This window comes from Xiphias gladius, chromosome 12, assembly GCF_016859285.1.
Source record: "Xiphias gladius isolate SHS-SW01 ecotype Sanya breed wild chromosome 12, ASM1685928v1, whole genome shotgun sequence".
Classification (NCBI taxonomy): domain Eukaryota; kingdom Metazoa; phylum Chordata; class Actinopteri; order Istiophoriformes; family Xiphiidae; genus Xiphias; species Xiphias gladius.
This window is the reverse complement of record NC_053411.1, coordinates 13,981,066-14,009,065: the sequence shown is the minus strand read 5'-3', so window position 1 is coordinate 14,009,065 and position 28,000 is coordinate 13,981,066. Positions and strand designations below refer to the sequence as shown.

The 28,000-nt window shown below is 42.1% G+C and overlaps 1 protein-coding gene across 2 annotated transcripts; it reads right to left on the bottom strand.

Moving 5' to 3' along the window:
* Positions 1-10: 10 nt before the first annotated feature.
* capn1 (calpain 1) lies at positions 11-27,905 on the bottom strand. 2 transcript variants are annotated; one of them, XM_040140533.1, is made up of 22 exons: positions 27,762-27,905; positions 23,796-24,555; positions 21,317-21,386; positions 18,101-18,219; positions 11,349-11,482; positions 10,245-10,413; positions 7,799-7,882; positions 6,649-6,734; positions 6,158-6,232; positions 5,560-5,720; positions 4,639-4,799; positions 4,434-4,445; positions 4,044-4,255; positions 3,661-3,700; positions 3,502-3,567; positions 3,332-3,389; positions 3,138-3,202; positions 2,798-2,866; positions 2,492-2,570; positions 2,221-2,337; positions 1,945-2,003; positions 11-1,734 (listed from the first exon to the last, which is right to left on the bottom strand). In XM_040140533.1, the coding sequence occupies exons 2-22, from the start codon at positions 24,051-24,053 to the stop codon at positions 1,708-1,710; spliced, it is 2,121 nt and encodes a 706-aa protein (XP_039996467.1). In that variant the 5' UTR covers positions 24,054-24,555; positions 27,762-27,905; the 3' UTR covers positions 11-1,707. The 2 variants fall into 2 exon arrangements, with proteins under 2 accessions (XP_039996467.1, XP_039996468.1); XM_040140534.1 differs by lacking the exons at positions 18,101-18,219; positions 21,317-21,386; positions 23,796-24,555; positions 27,762-27,905 and adding an exon at positions 14,157-14,357.
* Positions 27,906-28,000: the final 95 nt, after the last annotated feature.

Sequence of the window (28,000 nt, the reverse complement as noted above, 5' to 3'; positions counted from 1 at the left end):
GCAGACAACATGCAGACAACATATCCATCCATCTTGCATAACTATTTACGCTTACGTAAAGTACTGACATGTTCTTGTTCCCTTTGAAAGGTGGACACATCCCCCTTTAAACCACTATAACATCAGTTCCAGCCACGATATAAAAGTTAAACTTTTTTTTTTTTTTTTTTTCAAATTTTCCAAAATGGTTTGTAAAAAGCATCATGCATAATGATAAGCTGGTGTATCTTAAAGCTAGACAGGCTTAAGTTTAAAGAAATATAACTCAACACATTCTCTATGATACAACACTCCACCATTGTCTCTGCACTGCAGGGCCCAGTAAAGCTTCATGAGTGGACCCCTGTTGCTCAGGTAAAAGCAAAGTTTTAGCACAAGATGTAAACAGAAAGTGCCAGGCCAGCGGTGTTGCTACAAAGGCCGACTAAAGATATATATTATGCAAATTCATATGCACTAAATGTTGGCTGTTAAAAAAGAAAAGGCTGAAAAGAGAGTTGAGATTGGCAGGTTAATGTACAGGCGTATCCCTTAGAATCTAGTGCTTATTTTGTAAGAATTTTAAGATGAAGAGTGATTATTAACGAGTAATCATTCCTGATAAAAACACCATAAAAAACTAAAACACTAATTGACCTAAAATGTCCTAGTTGACCACCCTGAAGGGAGAAAAACCTGCAGACTCAAGTTTTGGTTATATTTAGTTTAAAAGGAGGCAAAAATAATCTTATTGGTTGGGCACAAATTTTCGAGTGCTAGTTGGCTAATTGGCGACTCGTGCAGCACAACATGGAACTCTGGGCAAGACATGAACAAAAACATTTCCATGAGTCCCTTTTTCATTCCTTCACGAGCTTAGCTTGGTTTGGCTTAGCCTGGCTTCCTACCTTAGCTGCTTGGAGAAGAAAATGGAAAAATATGAGAGATAAATGCACAATTATAATATTGAAAGTTAAATAAATTAGGTCATGTCAATAAGGTTAAAATCAGCCCATGAAAAATAAATAATTCTGCTGACATAAAAAAAACTAATATTAAAATATATTGACCAATAGTTAAATCCTGTAAAAGGAAAAATAAATAATGCATAATTTTCCCGTCAATTTCTTTGTTCATTTTATATGTTTATAAATATAGTGTTCATTTGTTAATTCATTTGACTATAAAATTCATTAATTTACTCTCTTATAAGTCAGGTTTGGTCCTCTAAAACCAAGTAGCCAGAAGCTAGTATGGCTAGCAGTTCTTTAAACATTAATGACCGCTAGGCTAAGTCAGTAACTTTAGAAAAAATGTATGGCAACATATTGCTATATGTGGAAAAAGCTACTTTACTTTAACAACTTTTTTGTCTCCACGCACTGAAACCAAACCAATAAGATTATTTCTGCCCCCCGAGCAGGTCTGCTTCCAAGAAATGTTTGTATAGCTAAAAACTGCCAGTGCTACTGTCGAGTTGACTGCCAGGCTAGAAGAAGAGAGCCTCCTTCTGTGGGCAAAACGGGTGACAAATAAAGGACTGGCACGTTCCCAATACAGGCACAGTAAGAATGAATTTACAGTCTTTAGCCTCAGAGGGCCTCAGCAGCGAGCAGCCTGGAGGAGAGGAAGAACTGGAGGAGAAAAGGCACTTCTCAGACAACAGATACTGGGCCTGGTGCTGCAGCAGGATGCGGTGCAAGAGTTACGGAGGAGTCCACTCATCTCTTACGCAAACATGGTCAGGGTAATCCACTGTAGAACAGATAGAGCATGCGAGTTAGGGAATGCTAATAGTGGATAAATCACAGGTTCTTTATGCACGGACAGGGTGAGTTAATATCCAACACAATATGAGAAAACACCAGGCCTTTCAGTACAAATATAGATTCAATCTGTGTGGATAACAAAAATATTGCTTGGGTATATGATAGTATTTCTGTTCACATGAATGCGTGGCTATACCTGAAAGAAGTTGAGGGATATTTGACCATCTGCATCTGTGTCCAAGGTCTTAAAGGTTTCTTCAGAGACAGAAATAAAGAGAATCACTTACTTTACACGTGTAACACTAGTATTTTAACTTTTATTCTGGTTCCGTATACTGGGTCTTGTATTTCATGAATCCTAACACGTGGCGGCAGCTCGCAGAAATTTACTGCATGTCATTTCCAGTTACAAATGTCACAGTACGTGAACGGTTCGTTAAAAACGCTGAAAGGGTGCAGAGGTGGGACTCACTGAACATGGTTTCCAGTCTGACCAGACAGGTGACAAAGTTGTCGAAGTCCACGGCCATGTCTTCCTCCGTGTAGCGCAGGATGATGAGCTGGAAGAGCTGGTTCGTCAGCTTAAAGCCTGAACAGGAAAAATCCGTCCGAACAAAAAGAACAAAAAGTTTTACAACAATCAAATTTGTCAGAAAAAGACGTTTGACCCATAACCCACCACCTTCCTAAACTCTTGTGTTTTTCTTTCCTATTTCTCGAATGGAGATGAAAAGGAACCGCACCTGCAGATTCAAGGGCCATCCTCAGCTCGTAGGAGCTCATGGTGCCCGATTTGTCCAAGTCAAACTGCCTGAATACGGTCTGCCATGGCGGCACAGACGGATGGAGAAAGAAAGGAATAACATACAGAGAGAAGATGAACAGAAAAGGGAAAGAAACCGACAAGCAGTTAGACAGCAAACAAGAAAAAGAATAGCCTGTCCACTGGCCAGATGTCAAGATAAACAGGCTAGCGCGAGTTCCAAGAAGCCGAATCAATACTACGTTGGCCTCATTTCCCTGCTTGACCCTTCACTGTTCAATCTCACCAGGTAGCGTTTAATCTTTTCCCAGAGTACATGGAACTCTGTCAGGCCCAGCTTTCCACTGCCGTCCGTCTGATCCAAGAAGGTTAAAATACAACAATGACTTTCTTGGTCAACAGGTCTGACAGCAGAATGAACGTTTTCGAGAATCTTTAAGTTTCTGTCATCACAAAGAGGTCAACATCAACAAATCCAGAGGCGAAAGAAAAATAAGTAAATAAATCAATCAATTTATCAATAATAAATCAAACTGGCCTGTTTCCAGGGAATACTCAATTTATCTCAGTGTCACAGATAACAAAATAAAAGCTGAGCTGATATTCTAACTCCATTTCAAGGATACATCCATTAAGTTTATCATGCTGCGACAAGCTTCTTTCGTGAAGCCGTCTGTCTTCAGGTCTTTATCTGTTTGCACCAGAAAGTAAGACAAAAAGAGGATTGAAGACTCTACCGAAGACAACTGTTAACCATTTGAAATACTGGTTCCATGGCTTAAGATTCCACCGCACGGTTGTGATTCCTGCTGTTACTAACGTTTGCTGATGATCCTGTTCAATATGGTTTGCAGCTCTGTCACACTGATTTCCATGTCCTGTAGGCACCAACAGAGAGGGTCAATTAAAATCAAATATGACCATGTGTGTACCATGAACCATTTCTACAAGCCACTACTCCACTTCCCGCGGGCGTGAGTGTGTGCTTACCGGCCCTGCCAGCTGTCTGAAGAGATTCTTGAAGCCTGCGTCGATCTGGCTCTCATCTAGCTGAGTCTGAAACACAGAAACGTTTTCAGTACACGTTTTTTTTCTTCCCATCCATCATCAGAGGTCATGTGTGGTAAGTCAGCTGTCTCTTCCTCTCACCTCTGTCGGAAGCTCCGCCACAACATTGTCGTCAAGCTCCCTGACGCAGAAAGAAGAAAAAAAGCTCAAGAAATTACTTTTTCCGTGATAGTTGCTTATTTTAGATTTTCTTAAAATTAATTAAATTTATTCTTAATTAAATTACGGCTCTTATATTTCATATTTCATATATTACAAGTTTTTAAATTTTTTTTTTTTTAATCAAAAGTCAGGATTAAGTTACCCAGGAGTTAATTTATTTCACTTTATCTGTGCTTCTTTCTTTTTGATGTACAGCACATTGAGTTGGATCACTTAACTGAATTTCGCCCATTTTCTCCCCCAAACACGATCTCAAGCTTAAAGCTTCCAACTTCCCTCACAACCCTGTTATGGCCACTCACTCAGAGTTAGCAGGCTTCTCAGAGAAGACCCTGAGGACAAAGTCGGCCTCCTTGTGTGGCTCGAAGGTGGACGGGACGATGATGTACTCCCCTGCCGGCAGCCGCAACCGATTGCTGACCTCCCTCAGGTTGATGAAGAGCTCAGAGCGAGCGCTGGAGGCGTGGGTGAGGAAAAACTCCCGCTTCAGGTGGACCCCGGACCTGCCCGTAAACTGAGAAGGGTGTTAGTCCGCGTTCAGTAAACTCTTTAAAAGGTTTGACAGTGTTTTATCAAAAGCAGCTCTAACTCTTATTTCCCAGTTAAATGTAGTCAATCAGATTCATTTCCATTACTGTATGTTTGAATGGCCCAATTTCTGGGTAGAAAGGTGAAAGTAGAAAAGCTCATACCTCATTTGGAACCTGTGAAGAACGCAGAGAGATGAGAAAATTACCATTAGTGATGTGATAAGGAAAATATAAAAGAAAGAAAAGAAAAGAAGCACAAAAGTGGCAAATTGTCAGCTATAATAACTTGGACAAACTTGTCGACAGAGTATTTAAGTAGAATTCAAGATTAAGTTTTGCAATTTGCATTTGCTGGACTGCGTCTAACCTCATAGACAGCAAACCCGATGGTCTCCATGTCTTTGCCCTCTTTCCGTTTCTTCCTGCGGTCCTTTTGCATGAGGGCAACCAGGAAGCTACAGTCTGATTGGCCGGGAGCGTCTGGGTGCTGCAGCATGATCTTGAACTGAGGGTTGAGCCAAAAGGTTGCTGGAGACAGGACGTGAAAATTTCAGATTGTTCCTTTGATGTGGCACTCGATAATCATTGGCCACTGATGTCTTCTAATAAATGCTGAAAGACACTTTTGTAGAAGATAAACACCAATGTAAATATCGGTGAGACTCATCATATTTGGAGGGATCATCAATCATCTATTAGCATTTCCATACATCCCTTACCTAACAGGGATTTATTAAAGTTTTTTATCCGTGTAATAGTCGATTAGAACAAAACTGTTGTTGTCTAGGTCACAGTAGGTTAAGAAAACACACTTCACTTTACGCTTCTCTGTCCACACTGGGGCAGTTCCAAAATTTCTTTTAAAGCAGGCCATTGTTTCTCGACTGATTATTATATGGGAGTCACGGGTTCACACTCCCTCAGTAAATCCATCCAAAGCCTTCCTCCCTCCTTCTGCACATCTTCGGAGGGTTTTTTGTTTTTTTAACATTTTCAAGTAAAATGGTTATTCAGTGTTCCTGGAACAGCATTGATCCTAATCCTGAAACCGGTCTGGTGAGTGGTGGAGGAAACCCTGGGGTGCATCAAACCCTTAAAAGGAGAATTAATCTCCGAAATGTGCAAACAAAATTAAACGAGATTGTGTTCTGGGAAAGATCCTCTAATCATCTAAATGCCTCAACTTGTCTCTTTTCATTTATACCCTCAGTTTCCCCGCCTGTTTCTACCACCCATCCATCTGCAACCGTACAGTCCCCCCTTTTTTCCTCCTTTCATCACTTCATACCTGGGTAGTTCCTGCAGCCCCCAGCTGTGCTGCCTCTCCTCCATTCTCCCTGGTAGAGCGAGGAGCTCCATTTCTTCAGCTGGCTGTTTTGCAGGGCGTCGGCTGTCAGGTTGCAGATCTCCAGACGGGTGAACTCGCGGAGGAAGTCGCTGTACGACATCCTGAGAGATGGAAACCAGTACACTGTGAGGACAATGTGGAGACGCACTGGTTCTAAGTTATTTTTCGCACAGTCCCCAAGTGGAAACCCACCAACCTTGTTTCCGGGATACAGAGGTATATAAAAAGAATACAAGCACATACAATATGAAAGAGCACAGTAAGTCTATGATGTTGTAGTGTAAGTAGTGTGCTATTCTTAACAGTTCTTAATAATTATTATCTTAATTATTAAGCCAAAAGTTAACTGGATGTTAAAAAAGTAAATCTGAAGTGAATCGAAAGTCTTTGTGGGCCGACACTTGTTGGATTTTTGGCCATGCCTTAATCAGCAGTGTCACAGGAGCTGAATTTCTCTCAGCAGCTAAAAGCAAAAAAAAAAAAAACCAAAAAACTTTGCTTTGCCATCAGTAACAGTAAGAGGCTCAAGTATACTCACCAGAATTCACCGTCCTCGCTGCGGTTCTGTAACCGACTTCTGACCGAGCGATCCACATTGTCCCACTCTCTGGAGCTGAGGATTTCACAAAGAGATAACCATTAGAGCCATTTGCAAAACCTTCAGCTTTTTTTCTTTTTCTTTTTTATCCAGTCCACATGATTTGTCTCGAGAAATTCCCAACTGTTCTGTTCAGACATTAGTGTAAAACAATAAATGTAGTCTGACTTCTACCATTTGTTGTGGTACACAGGTAGGTATTCAACCTTCGTATAAGATTTACTATGAAGATGTGAAGTAAAAATGACCAAGTGATCATTTGGAGTTTTAATCAGGGTAAAAACTTCTTGAAACAGCATCTAAATCCTAGACAGTAACTGCTTGTCTCATTGACTAAAAAATGAAGTGGTACACGTGCGTTTTTTTCCTGTCACGGGTTGCCATTTAATTCCACAATTGTAGGGCAATAAGAGTTAAGGAAAAAATCTCACTCATCGCTCCAGGCTCCGGTCCACTCCACTTCCCCCCATGGGTTCCTGATGCGAACCAGCTTGGTCATATTTCCTCTGTACACCACCTACGAGTGAAGAAACACCACCTGACATTCACCTTTTGTCCCCGCTTAACTAACCTCTGGCGCGCGGTGCTGGCGGGTTCCCCGAACGCCCCCCTCACAGTCATTTCAAATTGAAAAATTAATTGTTACGGTAAAACCCACCATAATAAAAGGGAGAAAACTAACCGCACCACTTCAATCAACTGACCGTTCATTATAAAATGGTAAAATATCGATTACAACATTCTTGAATTTGTCTTCAGTAATCATGTGACTATGAGATTAGGGCGGCGCTATTACTTTAGGAAATATTGCAGAACAATGATTTCCGTAACTCAGTGTGTGCAGCATGACACAAACTGCAAAGTTTGGGATTTCGATTCCTACATTTTGGAATAAAAATGCAATATTTGTACTGCAGTTTAGATCCAAGTGCCGCAAATAACTACACTAAACAGAAAAAGTGAACTTGTTGGTGCGTTACAAACCAGCAGGGGATGACATTCGTAGCACCTTGTGACATCAACCTTGTGATGCTAACTACGCTTTTATTCACTGTGCCGTGGTAGAGTCCGGACAAATGAGACGGATTTAGGCACATGCATGCTGCAGCCTCAAGAACAATAGAGGGCCCTCAGCAACTCTACGGTCTATTTTGGTCTGCCTTTTTTTTCAGTTTAGTTGACTTTGGAACCAGCTGGCACTGGCCCATGCGCATAAAACTGAGATAAAGTGCATCCACTTACTCAAACACATTACGTAAATTACAGACACTTATGTAACATGTGATATGAGTCAACTCAAAGTCATGTACATTTTAGGGACTAAAATGGGCCAATGGAATTTTTTTTTGTTTTGTTTTTTTTGCTGATCATTCGTGTACATGATTATTCCAAACGTATCTTCTTTTTCTTACACTCTTGTGTCGGCTTGTTCAAAATAACCGTTTTTTACCCAACATTGTCATATACTCCTTTTGCCACACTGGGCCTGTAGAGACTTTACGCTCGTTCATCATGCATCTGCTCATTATTTTTCCAAGTTGCTTCATTGAAACAATTCATGCCACTGTCATTACTCCTCACCTCGTCAACAGCTGTCACGGAGTAGGCGTGTCCCTTCACCAGCTTCTTGAACGTGACGGCCTCCATGTCTCGTGAGCTGGTGATCTGAGGATGAGAGAGGAGAGTGCACAGAGTAAAACAGGGTTCACTGACCTCTACAACTCCATTCACAAAACCAGGAAGGCGGGGATGGAGATGGGAAAAGCATCTGCGCACCGTAGCTCCACACGTGACGGGGGTTAGTGGCATCTACGGCCAATGGTCACAGTCACCATCATGACACAGCTCATTCATCAACGTCAGCAATATTTACAGAGTGAGAAATCCATTAGCGAGATGGCTCTCACTGGTTATTTCATCTATTTCGAACACGCACGTGGCGGCAGTCACACCACGCCGCGTATGCGCCACCAGACTGAGAGGAAACACAACACGATGTCAGCTGCAAACGTGTTGACGTCAACGCACCGCTCTAAATCGGTGTCATCGCACTGGATTCTACATTTGTTAGTATACTGAATGGGAAACATGGCTTACATGCATAATATCATTTGTCTTCAATTTTTTACACTTTTAGCACTTATTTTTTGGCCTCATCTAAAACAATACATGCTAACTGTGAGAGCAAAAGTAATTTTTTGTTGTTGTTGTTTTTTTTTTGTTTTGGGGGGTTTTTTTTTGGTTCTTTTGGTTTTGTTTTTTTGTAGTGATGCTCTTGGGATGTCATTTAAACCTTATGACTGTAAAAAGAGACCAAACTTGCTTTATTTTGTTTTATTTTTTTGCTGTTTATCTCAATATTTTACTATTTCTCCTGTAGAAAGCTCCCAGACTCTGCAATTTTTCACCTCTTGTCTTTGTCTCCTTAAATTTTCCTGCCAGATGAGTCAGACTGGAAGCTCTTCCAACCCAAACTGAGCACTACAGGGAGGTATACTGCTTACAGAAACTGTCTTTCAACGAGACAAACAGAGTTCAATCCCTCCTGTCTGCAAACATCTGCTTTGTGAAAGCGTCTTTGACAGTTACACTCAATTCCTGCCATCTCCATCTGCTTCACCGCCAAGTTTCTCACTCTTCAGTGCCATCTGCTGTTGTTCTCCCAGATCAAATTTCCCCCATTTTTTTCCCCATTACAGCACCCGTGTAAAAAATTGTATCAAGTAACCATTTCTGCACTGTTATTTGTTAATATAGGGTTAAATTTGAGTCGTGGTGTTGAATAAGTGAGTGGAAACTAGTTAACTGCTGTGAGGAGCACTGGGACTGAAAAGTGCTGACTTCATCTACACCGTGTAATCTATTTTTAAAGAACAGCCGGCTAGACGTAATGAAAACTGAGATGATGGATTGTTTTCTTTATTTTACATCAGACTATTTAAATCTCTTTTTAAACCCGTGAAAGCAAATCGTTAAATACTTCAACGCTGATGTTTTTCTACCCTGTCAAGCCCAAAGAAGTTAAAGAATAGGCTGACATTTTGGGAGATACACACACTACCTTTGTTACTCTCTTTGTTATTCTCATGTCCACAGGTAACATAACCACTCAATAATTAACACGCTGTATTCTTTGTTTACTCCAATGTGAGAAAAACAAATCACATCGTGGTTTGACAGCAGACAAGACTCAAAGTTACAGCTCCCGGCCAAGAAATATTCCAGCGCATGAACCGCCGTAAAAACCACAGTGTGTCGTTTATTTTCACAGTGTTTTTCAGGGAAGCTTTGGAGGTGATTTTTCTACCCAACGACAGAGCCAAGTTATCTGTTTCCCCCGTTCCCATTCTTTGTGCTATGTTGAGCTAACTTGCCGCTGGTGCTAGCTTCATCTTTAAGCGAAAGAGTTTGTTTCGCAAAACTATTGTTTGACCTATTATCACCTTTTAAGTTGGTACGGTGAACTTGTCAGCAAACACTTGTTCATTTATACATCCGGCAGTTACGAAGCGATGTTATTTTTAACTTGGAGTCATGTCTCTGGCCACCTGATGCATATAAGTCCATTATTCACTCTCCTGTAGCTCTGTTTTTGGTCACCAGCGCCCGAGGGAGATGCGGTATCTGGCTCTTTAGCGCCTAAATGTTCACCAGCTAGTCACAACTGTGTCTGTCCGCTGTTCGCCGCTTTTTAGAGCCTTCTTGCTGAAGACAGCTGCCTGCTGAGGCTGAAAACGACGCTACGAGAGCGGTGCGAGTGAAGCAAACAGTCGGCTACACCGGATGGCTATAAAGCTCTGTAAAGCCGAGAGGAGCTGCAGATTCAGGTGATAAATCTCTGTAAGTTCATCACTGAAAATGTCCCCTTTCACATTGTCCCACTGTTTTTAGATTGTCATTTTTTAAAAATTGTTATTATGAAAGTATTGGTTATAGCTGCTTTAATAAAAAGGAAATATCCGTGATAAATCTGTGTAATTTTCCCATTTCCTTGGGTTGAAGGATGCATGCATGTCTCAGTACTGACGTCAATGGAGCAGCCCAGCAGTGATCCTCTGTCTATGGCCCTCTTGATGATGCTGTAGAGGTCAGAAGGGGCCTTCCTCAGCTCGTACATCTCCGTCACACCGCCTGTAAAGTCCTCAAAGCCCTCACATGTGCTGCCGCCTGACAGCGCCTCATAACAGCCGTTCAGTCTAGGACATAACAAAAGATTAATGAGCAAAACAAATAGTACAAAGAGAATTAACAGCTTTATGAGCAGGCCTTAAATAGAAGATTAACAGTTTCAAAAATGCCGCATAGATTGGTATTAATGGCAATGTTTATACATAAACTATGCAGTCAAAAGACCTGACAGTTGTCGCGGGGAAAAAATCTGAGCAAAAAGTACAGTTTGTTCTGTCAGATGAAACTCTCAGCGCTCACACACTGTGCAACACTGCAATGTATGACCTGTAACTACATACTTACAGAGCAAGAGTAACAATGCATAAATCTCACTTTTACGTAACACTCCTAAAACCCCACTGCTCCATCACTCCCCTGTTTCCTCTCTGCTCTCCATCCGGGAAGCTCGCTCAACTTGGCAGGCCCACACTTCTATGAACAATTTGCTTCACTTTTACAGCCCCACACATTCACAACCGAGACCGCAGCTGTCCACTGGAGCAGCTGGAGACCGGATTTGCTACATGCCTCTTCAAGAGCTTCAAGTATTTCGCAATTGTTCCTTACACACATTTTCTTCATGCAGGTTGGAGATATGAACCAGAGAAACCCTTCGGTCTTAGGCCTTCGGGAACTGCATGTCAGAAAATTTCCACTAAATTCTACCTCAGTTACATACTGTTTTATTCATTTGTCAGGAATCAATTTGCACAGAAATACTGCAAACTGAAAGTTGCATTCTTCAAGTCTGAATTCGTGATCATCTGAGCAGACCCATCTTTCTGTCATGTTCATATCATGTTAGATTCACCAAAAATACGAACTTCGAAAAAGAACATTCACTTTAGCCTCGCAGTGGTAATTAATAATAGGACACGTGTAGACTCTGATATCTCCCACTTTGTAACATAAAGAGACGGTTACGGTCTCGAATGCCGTCCCCTCAGTTTGTCAGTCTTACTTGGCGTAGGCCTTTTCCAGCAGCGCGCTCCAGAACTCGGTTCCCTCTGCTGAGTGGACGAACAGCAGCTTCCCATCCTTTACGGGCAGCCGGTCGTCGATCACCACCTCCACCCACTCCCCAAACTGCCAGAACTGTAGGACAGTCAGAAGAAAAACAACAATATTATGACTCATCTAACAAATAAGGTTGACTGAAATACAAAAAAAATACAAATAAGATATGCCAGGACACAAGATATTATCAGCAGAAAGGTAGTTTGTAATCCGCCACTAATGACACGTGATATGTTTCGTTTTTCTTGACTCATTTACTTGTATGGCGCACATTCTGCCTTTTCAGATCTGAAGATGAAGTATCATAAACTGCCATCAGGGGTAGATGAATTATTCATATCATTTACTGAAGTAAAAGTAGTGATAACACGCTTTAAAAAAAAAACAAACACTCCATTACAAGTACAAGTCCTGCATTAAAATTTTTACTAAAGTAAAAGTATTGAAATATTATCAACTAAATGCAACTAGAGTGTCAATAGTAAAAGAAATCATTATGCAGAATGTTATTATGCACCTGTCAGAGTTATATTATTATAGTATTGGATCATTATTACACATTAAAATGTTAGCTATGCTTAATATTGTAGTATAGTGAAGCATATCCTATTTTAACTACTCTATATCTGTGCATCCTATTCTATAAACTGATTCATTCCTTTTATGTAAAATCTTGATCTGAAGAGTAACAAGTGACTAGAGCTGTTATATTATGTAATGGAGTAAAAAAAACAAAAAAAACAAAAAAAAAACAATATTTCTCTCTGAATTGTAGTGGAATAGAAGTGTAAAGTAGCAGAAAAAGGAAATACTCAAGTAAAGTAGAACCACTTCAAAACTGTACTTGAGTACACTACTCACACGTGACATTGAGGAAACATTTGAGAAATGCCATATATTTCCCAGCATGCTTTTGTGTTTCAACCCTGAAATAAATACAGAGGCTGAGCAGGTAATATTAAACTCTAACTCCAAGTCTCTTTTCACCACACTCACTGATTCTTTTATATTTTTACAAGCCAAAGTAGCTGTGATTCATTTCTTTTAATTTCACCCAACTCCTCTGAGGGTTTTTGACAAATCTTTTTAAATCTCTCTGTCGAGTTGAGAAATCAGCAGGTGAACCAAGGCTTTGCAATGCAGCGGGCAGACTGAGGTCATGAGGGCAGGGTGCATTTCTCTGAAATGTTTTCAGATGAGATTAAAAGATTAAGTTCCCTGACTTTTTTTGCTGTACTTTCCCCACATATGGCCGTCAAACTATGACGCTGTTGTCCAGCAGGGAGCAGAAGAGACCAACACAACACATGAAAAGACTATGGAAGGGAGGTGTGTCCGGGGGGGGGGGCAATGTGAATTAGAGCCAGAGCCTATTTATAAGTAGAAACTGTTTCAAAATAGGCTGAAGTCAAACTGCTGTTGCCTAGATATGTAACCAAAAAAACATGCTTCAAATCCTTATTATCCTCATTATTTGTTATCTTCTGTAACTACCCTGAGACATAAAACAAGCGCTAAAAACATTAAAATGACCAGAGACAACAATAAAACCTTTATATGCAAGTTACCGTATTGAAAAAAGCCCCAAGGAACTGTTTTATTATTTCTCATTCCTACTTTCCTCGTTTCAACAAGTTAATAACTGGGCTAATGCTTATTATTGTGTTAGGTGAAGGGTAGTTTAGAAAAAGAGAGAAATCCCCCCTGAACCAAGACATCAGATGCTTTTTTGTATAATAATGTCCACTTGCATACAAACCCAAATGTCTTCCCTGTGACCCTTGCACATCTCCAAGTGTGCCTGATGCATTGGCAGCAAGTTGCAAGGTGTATTCTGGAAATGTGACACGGTTTCAAATAGAGGCCACCAAAGACTAGACTACATCTACACTTGAAAAATGCAATCTCTCTCCCTCCGTTTTGGCCCTCTGTCCGCACCACGCCATCATTTTTGACACTCAAAAACTGAGCTGTTTGAAAACGGTCTCCAGGGTGGATGACACGATCTGCTTAATGACCTCTTCTAGCCAGTGTGAGTCATAAGTCGTGTTTTGGAGCTTTTTGTCCACCTTTTCCGTCAGCACACATTGTGTCGAGAGAGCTTGTGCAAACGCAGAAAAACAAACAGAACCTGCAGACTGAAAAAACACTGTTGCATTCGGACGGAAGCGGGAAAACCCTCAAGGCAGTAATACAATAAACCACATGCAGAATAAGAGTGGACAATAGTGAGTAATACAGTTTAAGAAATATTTCTTTGTCAAAGTAATTAGATCTGCAGAGGAGAGAAAGAGAGGGAAGGAAGTTGCAGGATTATTATTTGGGAAATAAAAAAGCATAGCCCGAGTACGTACGCATGTATCTAATTCCATCTGGGAACAATTAGCTTGTGTGTCTTTTCAATTTACCAAATGCACTACTACAGGAAGATGGATGGATGGATTCTGCATGCCCTGCAGAGCTCAATCGACGTCTGTGAATATGGCTTACTGAGGGCAGCACAAAGCGCACGCACGCACACAGACACATACACACACAGACACACACGCGCGCACGTACGCACACACACACACACACACACACACACACACACACACACACACACACACACACACACACACAGTCACTTGCCCCTGGCATAATGCTGGCACACACAACTTAATTATACTCTTTCAGTCTACCACTGCTAAGCCTTTATCTCACAGTAGTGTGAGAACAACACCCAGCTTCACTGAGGGAAATGAAATCTTACCACATCTGTGTCATGACTTGCAGTTGCCCAGCCTTAAAGCTTGAGAAATCCTTTCTCAATACAATTCAAAGCACTTTTGAGTCTTTTGATGTGAAATACGCGCTAAAATTAGAATATCAAAAAAGACTCTCCTAACGATTTTATTTGGTTCTGATGGCTGAGATCGCCTTGTTTATAATTTATTCTTCTTTCCACTGTCTGCCTCCCTCGCACACAAAAGTGAACAGAGTGTGGAAACGTGCTCAGGCAGAGGGGGGGGAAGAGAAACTGCAAGTAATGGAAACACGGAAGCATAAAAACATGTATTAGCTGAATACGAACTCAATGAAAAGAGGCCCCACACATGCAACAGAAGAAGAGGACGATGAAACTAGGGCAACTCTTCACTGGATGGAAAGCAGCCATATGTGTTTACGATCCATTTAGCTTTCATGCATATACGTTAAACACATGCATGCATTAGCAAGCCTTCAGAGCAAGTTAAATTATTATTTCCACTCATTCTAGCAGACAGTGAGTGTGTGTGTGTGTGTGTGTGTTTGTGTACACGGAGGACAGCTGTATTCAACAATGTAAAAATGAACACAGTGTCAAAGGGAATCATCAATGAAAAACAGGCCTTGGCTGACTTCTCTCTAACTGAGTCACCGGCCCCAGCAGACATGTATAAATGGGAGCACATTGTGTGTGTGTGTGTGTGTGTGTGTGTGTGTGTGTGTGTGTGTGTGTGTGTTTGATGGTATTTACTGATCCTTCAATATGGGATGAGTCGGCTACAGAACAGCGACCCTGGAGCTGAAAGTATGTCAGTGTCTTTCTCGAGGACGCTTCGGTAAAGTGGACATTTACCGACACAAAGATGCTTGAATCGAGGGTTGACAGATGGATTTCCCTACTGTCCTGTAGGTAGCCTGCGCAAATGTTGGCAGCTGACAGCAGCCGCTTCGATTTGTCAGTCTGCGCGTTTTATCGTATAACGGCTTCCATGACTAAGCAATGAGGCTGGCAGAAGTGAACCAGAAGTGTGAATGTGTTTGCTTGTGTGCTCTGCAGTGCAAGTCCTTCTCCTTTGCATGTAACGTGTGGCTTTGATGTGTGAGGGCTTTCCCTCTGCTCCCTGTTTTGCTTCCCTCCTGTCTCTCTATGTCTCTCTCTCTCCCTCTTTTTCTATCTCTCCCTTACCAACATTTGGCAGGCGGAGAGTCTAGTTGGCAAAGCAAACACTGCATCACGAAGGGCAGCTGACTCAGCTCAAAGTGACAAAGCAGGTTGAGATGGTGGAAAAATATTCATGACAAAAGGTTGTCTCTCATTGGCTTCTTATGTATGAAAGGTTGAAAACAATAAAAATATTAAGTGATTGGCCAGCATGGGGAAGATAACATCTGGCGAACCACGGGGACAAATTTCAGCATAAAATTCTGATTTCGTGGACACGCAATTTGAAATCTGCTCTCTCTCTCTCTTCCTGGCAGGTGTTTCTGCAGATCCCTTGCACCGGCGAACGCTGATGGACGCACCGGAGATAGGCTTATCTCAGATCAGTTGTGTGTACAGACAGACAGACAAGGACACACTCAGTTGCAGACAATGAGGCATGTGAGATCACAGGACAGACACACTCCTCCAAAGCCTTGCCTGACATCATTAACAAACCGAACAGAACAGAATAGTAGGAGTAGGCAAGCATAGATTCACTGCAGTCTAATATGCTCCTCGCTGAAGTTTAAATTGTTTAAAATTCCACGTTTCTCATTAGTTTTAACTTACATGCCATTAGCTATGACATTAGGCTTGCTGGCTCATAAAAATGGAAGTTAAACTCATTTTAAAAGAAGGCAACCAGTCAGTTTTTGAAATGTATTTTTGACGGAAACTTTTGACGAAAAGTATATGAGGGAAAAAGTCCAACTAGTGGTCCCATGAGAGTGATTCTGGACCAAATTGTTGGATGAATTAAAAGTGTTGAGACAGTTTGTCTTTTCTTAGATCCTTACCACTAGTACAGAAGAAAATGTAAAGTTTGACCCGAAAAAGGTGCCACAGAAAAGGCCATTTTGTTGCCAAAATCAAAACAGTTTACAGAAAGACTCCAACTCAGCTTGTCTAGCTTTGTCACCATTGCCGTGCATTTTGCATATAAGTGGGCTATGTTAGAGTTTATCTCATTTAATGTACAGCTTGGGCTGATGGGAGTTTTGCTAATTAGTTTTAACAGTATCGAGAACTGAAGCGATGGATGAGTGGAAATTGAGTCTTGTCGGTGGCTCTGTAGCAACTAGAGAGCCACTAGAGCCAAAACAAAAGTGTCTACAGTACTGTGGAACAAATCATTTAGCTTTCTAGTAGACTACAAGGATTGGTTGTAGAATATGGCAAGAACAGTTGTGTGCACATGCAAATAACCTCAGTAGTAAGAGTCCTGGATACCAAAAAGTCGACGAGAATACAACGAAAAAGTACCCACACACTCTAGGTAGAGGTCCCTTAAGCCTATATTAGCAATATTTCAGCCTAATTCCTTTATTTTGGTGGTAAAATACGCCACATTCAAACTGAAATTCTTATAATTACAAACCACTGATGCAAGATTTCCCAACTCATATTTGACTAAATATGTGCGCTATTCATCTGCTCACTGACCGCAGCGTAAAAGACTTTATGATCTGGCCAACACCGACATCACTGCTCCAGCGTCCAGCAGCTACGGTATCAAATTTGCCTGTGGTTTTGTGTGTGGGTTTGCATGTGTGTCGGTTCCTTATACAAAGCAAAGTTCAGCTGATAAGGCCCCGCACTCTTCCAGAGGCTCGAATCATAGAAATGGAATACATAGAACAAATATTTTGTATTTACATGACAAAGCAGCATGACCGGTCCTTCAGACAAGAGGGGTGATACTGAACTACCTTAGAGATATCAGATGGAGGTTCAGTGTCTGACTCTTAATAGTTTTTTTTTGTCTTGGGAGATGTGACTGACAGATTAGATCTTAACATTTCTATGTCTGACGAAGAAATGGGCGTTGGTCACTCAAATCCTCCCAGGTATGTTTATAAGCTGAGTGACTGGCTGACTGGGTGTGGACCTGAGACGTCAGTTATCTTTGATGACTCACTCCTGCTGGGAAAGTTTGTGGAGAGATTTTTTTTGTTTTTTTCCCCATCATCAAATAATCTACCAATAATTTTTCAAAGAGTCTGCTGTGCCATTATAACGTTATATGGTTTATACAAAGTCAAAAAAAAAAAAAGGAAAAATGCCCATCACAAATTATCACAACCTGCAGAGCTCAAGGTGTTGTCCTGCAAATGCTTATTTCTTTAAAACAGCAATTAAAAATCAATGCAGCACGAGTTCTGCTTAAGAGAAAACTCTCTAGATTTACTGTGGCAGTTGAACGTGAAATTAGCTTCCTTGTAATGGACCAGAGTAAAGTTAAACAAATGTGTGGTATTCCTAACAGGAAATGACACAACAGGAAGAACTGGGGCAGGAGCGCAAAAAAAAAAGTGACCTGGGCAGAACTGCTGGCTCCCATTCATTTTCTACGGCTCTACCCAAATGTCCGGACTTCCTCACGAGTGCAGGCAAACGTCGCTTTTCACCCGCCTGCGATGTGAAAGATCTCGCTTGAGGTTTTGAAATCAATATAGTATTAGCAGTGATTAGAAGCTCATGCACACGTCAAATGATATTATACTCTACTATGAGCAGCATACCCTGCACCCTGCAGCTATGTTGCATAAATTGCCAGTGTCAGTACCACTAAGAGAAGTGCAGAAAAATGCTTTGGGGTGGGTTGGATGGTCAGGAATTTAATTCACGTCCAAAGAAATGATTGGGGTCTGAAGGTCTGAAGTCGAGTGTGGGAGGTGTCTATTTTGTTTGTTGCGTTTCTATCCTTAGACATCTGTAAATATATGGAGTGAAGCTATTATTACCTGGAAGTGAAAGATGCCAGCGTATCCCTGCCGGAAGCTCTGACCATGAGGAACCACTCTTTGGAGGAGGGAGTTGTTTAAGGTCAGCGAGGCGATGGCCGCCAGCAGCCAGCAGTCCCCTATGGAAACACACACACACAGAGACACACATTTCAGTATCCTGGATCAGCCCCCAAATGGCAAAAAGTTTGACTCAGCCCTACCACGAAAAAGCTGACCGTATCTTAACAAGAATGACAGCAGGTCGTTTATGTAAAATAGGTGTTGGACATTGATTTCAAAAAATCTACTGCCACTCTCTTTCCCTTCGACTCTACATGAAGTCAAGTGGGTTTTTTTGGCCGGACCGCAACAGTGAGGCCAGCCTTACAAACGCGAATGTCTGTGACTGACTGACTGACTGACTGACTGACTGACTGACTGACTGAGTGATTAAGTTACACCATTGGTCGGCCGGCCGGGTGTAGGAGTTTCCCCATTTGCTGTTGCCCTTTCAAAATTAACTGGCCCCTTTTTACCGACTCTTCAGATCCCCTTTAGTGACCTTTTTAGTGACCTTAGCTACTTTCCGGTTGAAGAAAGTCGCCAGTGTTGCCCGGCGAGCGCGAGGTCAGACTTTCCCTCCGCAGCCACACCTCTCTATGCACCTCATTCAGTTGGCCACACGACAGCTGCCATAGAAATGAATGAGCTTCTAACTTTCTCTCGGAGTGATCATCTTACAGGTAAATACAGCTGAAATCACAAACGCAACCGTTGTCTTTAACTTAAGTGTAAAGTGATTTTGTCAGACGAGGTCGCAGTTTTAAAATCAGGTTGTTCGTATAAATTACTGTATATCTGAGCACGGAGAGTAGGAGAGAATCAAACAGGTAAATTGCTGAAACCTGATATAACTAAGCAGAATGCAAACACGACAAGATGACGTCATAAATATGCTAATTGGTGTACAACATTTAGCGACTTGTCCGGCGGGCTTTAGCTACTTTCTATTTGAAGTAGTTGTTTACTGCGGTTTCACAACAGTTTCCAACTACGTCCAAAATTTTGCACATTGACCATACACAGTCCAGCCATATACTAGTTTTGACCTAGTCTCGTTTCCATGAAGGTCTAATTCATTCATGCCGCTGAGATAATACCTGAAAAGGAGGCCAATGGGAAGACGCTCATAAAACTGGAATTCACCCTTCAACAGCTCAGTGAAGGCAAAGTTGGAATAAGCTTTGCCCTCTGGGAAATGGGAGAGACACTTGTTCCACTGGACTTAGGAGAGGGGCTGAAAATACCAAAGCTCCATGATAAACCACTGATGTTATTAATAGGAATCACACTCTGGGTTTAAGCCACAATAATTATGAGGTACTGTATTAAAAAGGTTCCTCATTTAGTGGACACCAACAACCAGAGTGACTAGTTTTTACCTTCTCACAGTTTCACCACACATGCAGACTCTTTGTAACCTGCTCTGTTGAGACTCTTCCAAAAATGTGGCATTAATTGCTTTTTTATTTGAGTGGTTTTACATTTTGATTGGTCTATTCTCACACCTGTATATCGGCACATTTTGTATGTTAATGCCAAAGTTTCCCATCATTATCGAAACTTTCTGTTTCGTTCTTGTTCCATTTATTAATGCCGGTTAATGATACACAGGCTGTTTCACTTTTATTTTAACACATTTATATTCTTATCGGCCATGTTATCTATAGACAGCTCCTGATAGCACCTAGTGGGTTGTCTAACAGATAACCCCTTAGCACTATTAAACAATATTCAGTCATGACACATTTTGGCTGTAAAAAAAAAAAAGTGACACATGATGTTTTCCGGCTCAACATTTTGGTTATGTTAATGCCAAAGTTCCCCATCATTATCGAAACTTTCTGTTTCGTTCTTGTTCCATTTATTAATGCCGGTTAATGATACACAGGCTGTTTCACTTTTATTTTAACACATTTATATTCTTATCGGCCATGTTATCTATAGACAGCTCCTGATAGCACCTAGTGGGTTGTCTAACAGATAACCCCTTAGCACTATTAAACAATATTCAGTCATGACACATTTTGGCTGTAAAAAAAAAAAAGTGACACATGATGTTTTCCGGCTCAACATTTTGGTGTTTTTGTTTTGCAATACAGCTTCCTGCGCTGCCAGAGACACTCAAATGAAGGGTGGGTTTACAGATGTGACACAGAGAAGCAAAGCATGAATTATAGATGCAGGAAACATCTCAGGCATTAAACTGCTACTGGTACCGCTGGATTGACTGTCAACTCCCTTCCGTTGCGCTCTCCTTCAGGCTGTCCATCTCCGTCTGTCACTCATATCCTCCCGATTCCGTTTGCTCTGTTGACTTGTCGCCTGGCGCTCATTTTTTACTCTGTGTGTAAGCTGGCATATGGACTAAAGGGCTCAGTCTGAAGACTGGACTGGTACTTGCACATGAAAGGAGGAATCCCAACACATTTAGTTTAGTTTATTAATTTAGTTGACACAGACAACGCATATTAATTACGTTAGCCAAAAGGGTACTTTATCTGAAAGAGAGGGTCGGAAGAAGTGTTTTCAGCCTCTGCTGCTTCAATTTTGACAGTTATTTAAAACTCTCTCTCTCTCTCGCAAGTCCCCAAACTTTATGGCATTGAAATACTAAATAGCTGGAGTACACCTTTAGTGATTGTTAATTTCACCCCATACTTTTTAGGGAGGCGACTGGCTAACAGTGTGTATGCTTAAAAGTCCAACTTATGTCATACCAGGCGATCACTAGATCATCCCAGGAACATGTGCAACATTTACAATGGGGGCACTTGCTTTGCTCACCAACAGCAAGACACCAGCTAAATTTACACCAAATTTGTTTCACTTCATCGTAGTATCACTTCATATTTTCTTGTCCTACCTCCAACCTAGCCTGTTATTATTAACCTGTGGCAGTTTGATAACAGCTAATAATTCTACGGCAATATATCCGGATATCAATTATGATCCCAGCCGTAGTATTGGGATCAGTGTCTTGCCCAAGGTCACGTTATCTGTGGCAGGGAAGAGGGAGAGCTTTACTCATTCATGTCTTACATCCTGAGTTTACCTGCTGGTCTTAAAACTTCAACTGGCAACTTTCCAGTCGATTCGCCTGTTTCATTTTCAATAGCTGAATCGTGTAGTAGTAACAGTGAAGCAGTTGGGATCTCTACCGGCGGGACTTACCCAGAGCTCCCTGACAGATGTCTGTGCGAGTAGCTCCATCTACAATGAACTCAGGCTGCTTGCAGAACTCCTGTCGAGGGCACAGACATAAACAAACGGACCAGTTTAGTTGGCTTTGCTCGCCTTTGGACATAGACATACATGACTGTGTTGATTATGGTGCAAAGGACCTATTCCATTAAAATGACACAAAACATGGTGAGCACAGGTCAAAATGCTTTTGAAAACCCTAACAGTGCCAGTCAGAATAGATTGTTCTCTGACACAAGAATACATTCAAACCGTAAAAGTAAGTCTCAAATAAATGTCTGTAGGATACAGTTGGTCTCTCACTAGTGTGTTGTTTTGTCGCTTAAAAGAAAAATTCGACACCTGACAGCTTCACATTTCTCCAAAAGTGAAGCTGCTACTTCAAAAATGCAAAGCTTAAATTATCACCAGACTTATTTGAGGACCCATACAGATGATTTATTAAACACTTCAGGAAAACAATGTTGTAGCATCCTAGAGTTTCTTGTTCATGTCTTTCAGCCCAGTATTCCCGGCTTCACAAACTATCTTCTCCCCAGCATGTACAGCGTGAGAGAGCCCCGCATGAAGCTATAAAAAGAAATATTTCTCCTTGCGCCCCACAAGCACATACAGCTGCACACAAACCATCTGACACATGGTTGAATTAACGCAAATGGTAAGTGTCACACACAGACTTTTTCAGGCTCACACAGAGCACAGATTTTTCGTTGAATGTGAACACCACGAATACTTTTATGCGGCGTAAATATTACAGATCCTCTGGTGCAGGTGGGGCGCATGCATTATGAAACGTCCGACTTTTTGGTGAGACAAGACCCTGGGAAGCATTAGAGCCAACAGACACACACAGGACCTACTCATGTTCGCACACGCGGGGGCTCTACACACTCAAATGGAAGCCGCAAGAGGAGCTAAGAGGCTGCAGTCACGTAGATGATCACGACCCCGCGAGCTTTTAAGATCACGATTCATCTCGCTGCGCTTTTACAGGGCTGACAGCAGCCACTGTCACTGTGTGTGCAAATCAAACAGTAATGAGTGTGTGCTGTCTTCAGGGCTGCCGTGATAACACCTAATGAAGACCATCCCACTTTGTTCCCTGGTGTCATTCATATTCCGCTACAAGGACCACCCTGGTGTATTTATAATGTGGTGAGCACTGAAGAGAGACCGAGAGAGGAAGAGACACAGAGGCATAAATGAAGTTGAAGAGAAAGATGTGATATGCTTGCTAGCTCCCTGGGACACTTACAAAGTGTCTAAACTGGAGCAAACAGAACTTCTGACTGGTGTTACTGGAACATTAAAATGATATCTACCAGTATGTCCTGGCAGTAGGTTTAGTTGCCAAGCAACTGATGCAATTCAAGTCTGAGAGAAAAGCTTGCTTGGAGGGGTAAAAATATTTTAACAGATAACAGAGAGGCTTGAAGGAAAAGTTCACCACGGAATGGATGTTCAGTTCATATCTACAGTAATCACTCCTGAAGTCACCAGTCAATGTCTGATGGATTTCATAGGAGTTCTTCCAAACTCTTGAAGTTAAAGGATCATTCCTGCTTTTTTTTTTTGCACGTTCTTGTCCATGTCCGTAGAATCACATATAGTGTAGTATACAGTTTATTATTACTGAGAGTCATCCAAAGGATGTCAAAGATGTTCAGGGTGAGAACGTGTGTTTTTCAATTCTTCCAGGCAGATTTATGTTTATGTCAGTGCTACACAAAAGTTACTTTGCTATGAATGTTATGTTATCCATGGCTGAAACTGTGGACTCTTTATAGTTATTCCAGGCGCTGGGTTCAAGCGCTGGTTAGATTCCGACAGACATGCTATAGTGCTGGAAAATCAGACCAAGAAGGAAAACAAACGGAAAACGAAGACAATGTGAAATAAGTCAGGTACACTTCATAGCTTCCCCCATTAAAAGGGTTTCTGTTCTCTCACTTGTCAGGTGTTGGAGCTTTCCAACTGCACTTGGACTCACCAACTAGTAAGGATTCTGAGGAAGCACGGGTATCTGTATTACCAAACAAAGGTAATGTAACTTTGACAAAGAATTAGGTTGACTAAATGATTATTTCTGAATGAAGTGTTCAGTATCTGCAAAAAATTAAGTGTCAGACCATAGCAACATGAGTTGAAACCAGTAGCCAGCTGCCTGGAAAATATGAGGTGTGCTAAGTAAGTATCAAGTATACATGTGATTTGGAAATCACATAGTTTGAGTATTTGTAGATACTTACATATTTAACATTAAAAACAACTTTACGACTTACTTTAGGGTGAACTGCTCAATAAACACTATAAAGAAACCTGACTGCTTCATTGCTCCATTTGTGTAATTCTCAAAAGCCAATAATAACAATAATATCCCAGCTAAGACAGCTCTTCTCCAAAATCACTCAGATCTAATCACAGCTCTCCGACCCCCTCCACTCCTCACCGTGGGTCTCATCCAGCGGACTCCGTGGGTCTTGGAGGATCTTGCTCCAAGCTCATTGAATCCCAGAGACGATGCAGCACACGGGAACAGGCTGTCCTCAAACAGCCTCCCACTCCGGAGGGACTTGGCTCTCAGAGACTCATAATCTTGACCCAGAAACTTCACTGCGTTGTGGTTCTGTCCCAGACCCTCATCACGATCCCACTGGCTCCTCAGCTTGGCGGCCATGCCTGTGGCGTAAATGCGCTCCTCCACCATCCTGAGCTTGTGGAGTTAACAGTGAAGGGTCGACTGTCACTCTCTGCTGGATTTTTGTATGTGTGGAACTACAATAAGATGTTAAGATGTGTCAATAATTAATAACTGTGACCTATTGCATCAACAGCTTTTATATAAAGCACTGCGGCAGCACTGTTGTGAATCTGGTATAAGGTGGTAACGGCTTCAAGGGTCAATCATAAATCAGAATGAAACATCAGTAGCCATTAAGAAGCTATTAACTATTGATGAGACCAGGCTGCTGCTCAGTTTCGGTACTTGTGGTTGGACTGTAGCTGGATGCTTCAGATGCAATAACAATCACAAGTGTAGAGGCTGTACAGGCCGTGGTGAGAGATGTCCTCCTCACAGCAAAGGCAGATTCTATCCCGATTAACAGCAATTACAATTTGTTTTTTTGGTTTTTTTTTTCAGTCCAGATGCCTGAAACCAGCAGGAGTGCGGTGTGTCAGTCCTTCTTTGTCCCACCAGCGGGTAAATCCTAAAGAAAGGAAGTCAGAAATGAGTTACTGAACAGAGAAAGTATGATGCAGAGGGGCGAGTCCATACATAGCTCTATACATTTGTATACGACGCAGACAAAAGCAGAGGCTCTTTGCACCTTCTATGCACACATTCAGGGTTTAAAAGACAAATGAGACCTCTCTGTATCTTCAGTGGACCTACGTATACGCACGTTAGCTATGCGTAGCAAAGGGATTAGTCACTACAGGCGTAGCAGTGCTAGTTTTACTGTGCAGTGCTGAATGTGTGCACAGTGTCAGTCAAAACTGTACTTCAGTCAGTGTTTAGTCAGGCAGGTGTATTCACAAAGCTGAGAATGGTAAATGTAAGTGCACGTGGTAGGTGTATTCACGTCTCACTGGCCGAACAGAGGGTGTGGTTTCGTGGGAAACTTGATGCACAATGAAGGGCACAAGGCCCAGAACAAGCAAAAGCTCTCTCCGACTGTTTTGTTAAGCACAGCCAGGGAGGAGGAAGCGTAAATTGTCATTAGTGCCAACAAAGCTCTCGACAGAACTGGAGCTTCGGAGAGAGTTCATCTCGGTTCGTCTGTCTTTGCATTCCTCGCTTTGTTTCCTTTTTTGTCTCTCCATTACTGTATAACACACACAGAGACAGAAGTGCACAAAAGGCACGTTTATTTTTAACATCTCTCCTCTTTTTTTTGTCTTTCAGCTGTCTCTTTTTTCACCACCTCAACTCTCCGCTGCCCAAACTAAACCCTCTTCCTGTTTCAAGACTCAACCGTCAGTCCCATCAGCAGCTGAACAGAGTTTGCCTATCACTGGCACAGAGAGCGCTGTCCAGCTCTGTTGCGGTTTCCTCCGCTCGCTGTGAACCGCACCCATTAAAACTAGCCCAGTTGACTGGCTGAAAAATGTTCCTGCTAACAAACGCAGAGAACAGAACATGTAGCTGCAAAAGCAGGTTTCCAGGTCTGTTGTTTTAGAGAGTGTGAAAAACTTCCACTACAATATCTAAAATTATTGCTACTATACTAGTATTTTTGCTTGTGTTGTTACTAAAACCACTACTACAGCCCCCTTTTGCCAGCACTAACAGCATTACTACTACTTAGGGCTGCGTAACTTGTTACATAAAACATTACATTGCAAATGAGGAATTTTGTTCGCAGGAATTTTGTCTCCTTGTCACTGAAACTTATGTAACCGTTCAGCCCCGAGATTGTCCGCAGAGGCGAGGGGCATTTTACGACAAGTGTAACCCTTAGCTCATCACACAAAAGGCAGCCGAACAGAAAATGACAGGCTTTGCTGTCAGTCATTCATCACACAAAATAAAGATTTCACCCCACTAGAACAAGGATGTCCATGCAAAATGGACTTGTCCTGAAAGTTACTGCTACTGCTGTTACTGAAACTATTACCTCTAATCCCATACCTATAGTATAACACAGGTATTATACTGAAACGCTCTCCCAGCACACTGCAAAGAGTTACTCTATATGGGATACTGTAATAGCTGTTATTAAAGAAAATCAGCAGTCAAAGTAGGTTAGCTATCATTACTGTGATCAACAGAAAAGTGATAACATGTTCCACTAGCATCCCAACCATTTGGCGGTTTTTATCTCCGCTGCTTGCTATCAGCGTGTACTCGAACCCGACGCGGATTCAATCTGGTTATGATGAATATTTTACTTCCCCCTCACATGCACTTGCATAACCCTCCTTACACAAACACACTCATAGGTGTCCTCCACCTGAGTGCAGGTATCGACATCTACGAGAATCGACAAGCAGCAGACTGCATGTCCCGGCGCACACTGTAAGGAGAGGCCTCCAGGCTTTTTCACCAGCCCGCTACAGACTAACGACAGAGAGGCGGATTATAATACAACAGAATACTCGAGAGTCTGCGGGAGCTAATTCGAATAGATGGAAATGTATGCTTTCAGCTAAACCATAACATAGTGTGTTTATGTGCTATGTCACAGGCGTGTAGTGGAATATCTCCATAGGCGTCTGCACGATATTTCTGCTACAAGAGGCCATGTAATGAGTTGCAGCCATATGTAACCAACATGATCACAGTCATCCCTTTCGGCCTGTGCTCCAGGAGGAATTAGGTTAAATACACATCATGTCATTATTAGCTGTTACTATGCAATATGGAAGAAGACAAGGGCCTTCCAGCTAGATGAAGAAAAAAATTCCAGTATATACAGACAAAGATAAGGGACACACATCGGCCACAGTACAGCGTGTGTCATGACTGCTTTCCTGCTGATGTGTGTCTGAGTCCAACGCGCCAGTGGGTCCCTCCCCACCACACAGCGAGGGGGACTCACTGTCCCCGCTCAGACACATGCTGCTGATCGTAACTGAGGAATGCGTGAGGGTGTGTGGGCTCCAGTGTTTGTGCTATGAGTAGGCACTCGGACCGCCTCCGGTGCATTTCTGCGTGCTGGGCTCCCATTCCGAACACCGTGAAATGAAATATCCAGAGTGTCCTTGCTTTGAAGCCACGGAGGGAAGCGGACCCGCGGAGAAACTGGACCCGCACAGTGTCCACTGAGGGAAAATAAACGCTGGCTACAAGGGTGATTTTTATCAAACTGGAAACAGCCTTTCCAAACACTTCAAAACAGACCGTACATGCAGAAAACACTCAGTAGATTTTGTCTGGTTGAGTATCAGGTCATTATAGTATATTTTAAAGCATGCCCTCCAGCATATTAAAACTTTAAGGTGGACATATGGTTCACGCAGATAAACATGGAGCCCCGCTGGTAGGTGGGGTCCCTGAGAGGAGATACAATATCCAGCTGTCAAACTGCAACTTGACCAACACGAACAGCTGGGCGACCCATTGCCTTTCACCCTACTCTCATCAAAGATAGTGTCCGTCTCGACTGGGCAGAAGAAGAGTGAGAGAGGTGACAAGAGATTTTCGCAGAAATAACCGCGCCGCATCTGGCCGATTTCATGACTTTTTTTTAGGCTGTCGTGAAAATCGAGCCAGGCTGGTCTTGTGCGAGAAGTTTAGTTTACGCGATAGGATGAGGTTTTTCTCAAGGCGACGGCCCACAAACTTCACCCTCGTTTCATGGAGAAAAAAAAAAAAAAAGTTGAGACTGGCCCGTCAAACGCATTTTAAGATTTATAGCTTCTTGCAGCAAGACAACTGAAACCAATGTTGATGAAGGAATTTTATATTTACCTTGCAGGCTGTTTCCTTTAAAAGGCAGTTATTTCATACATTTAACATGGTTCTCGACTCTCGCCTTCCATATTTAGCGTGGTTCCGTCCCCTCCCTTGCTCTCTACCGGAGCTTACAATTCAGAGACGCCCCGCCGCCTCTGCCCGTATCTATTGGATCCAACGTGCCCCCTTCACAGTGCGTCTGCGCGGGGCCCGCTCCTCATAAAACACACCACACCGAAAGGGAGGGCTTCATG

Coding starts and splice junctions, on each gene's coding strand:
- capn1 (XM_040140533.1), bottom strand. CDS start 24,053: ATGGTGGAGGAGCGCATTTACGCCACAGGCATGGCCGCCAAGCTGAGG. Junction 3,568..3,660: donor TGGCGGAGCTTCCGACAGAG/GTGAGAGGAAGA, acceptor TCTGTGTTTCAG/ACTCAGCTAGATGAGAGCCA. Junction 2,867..3,137: donor GCATGATAAACTTAATGGAT/GTATCCTTGAAA, acceptor TTCTTGGATCAG/ACGGACGGCAGTGGAAAGCT.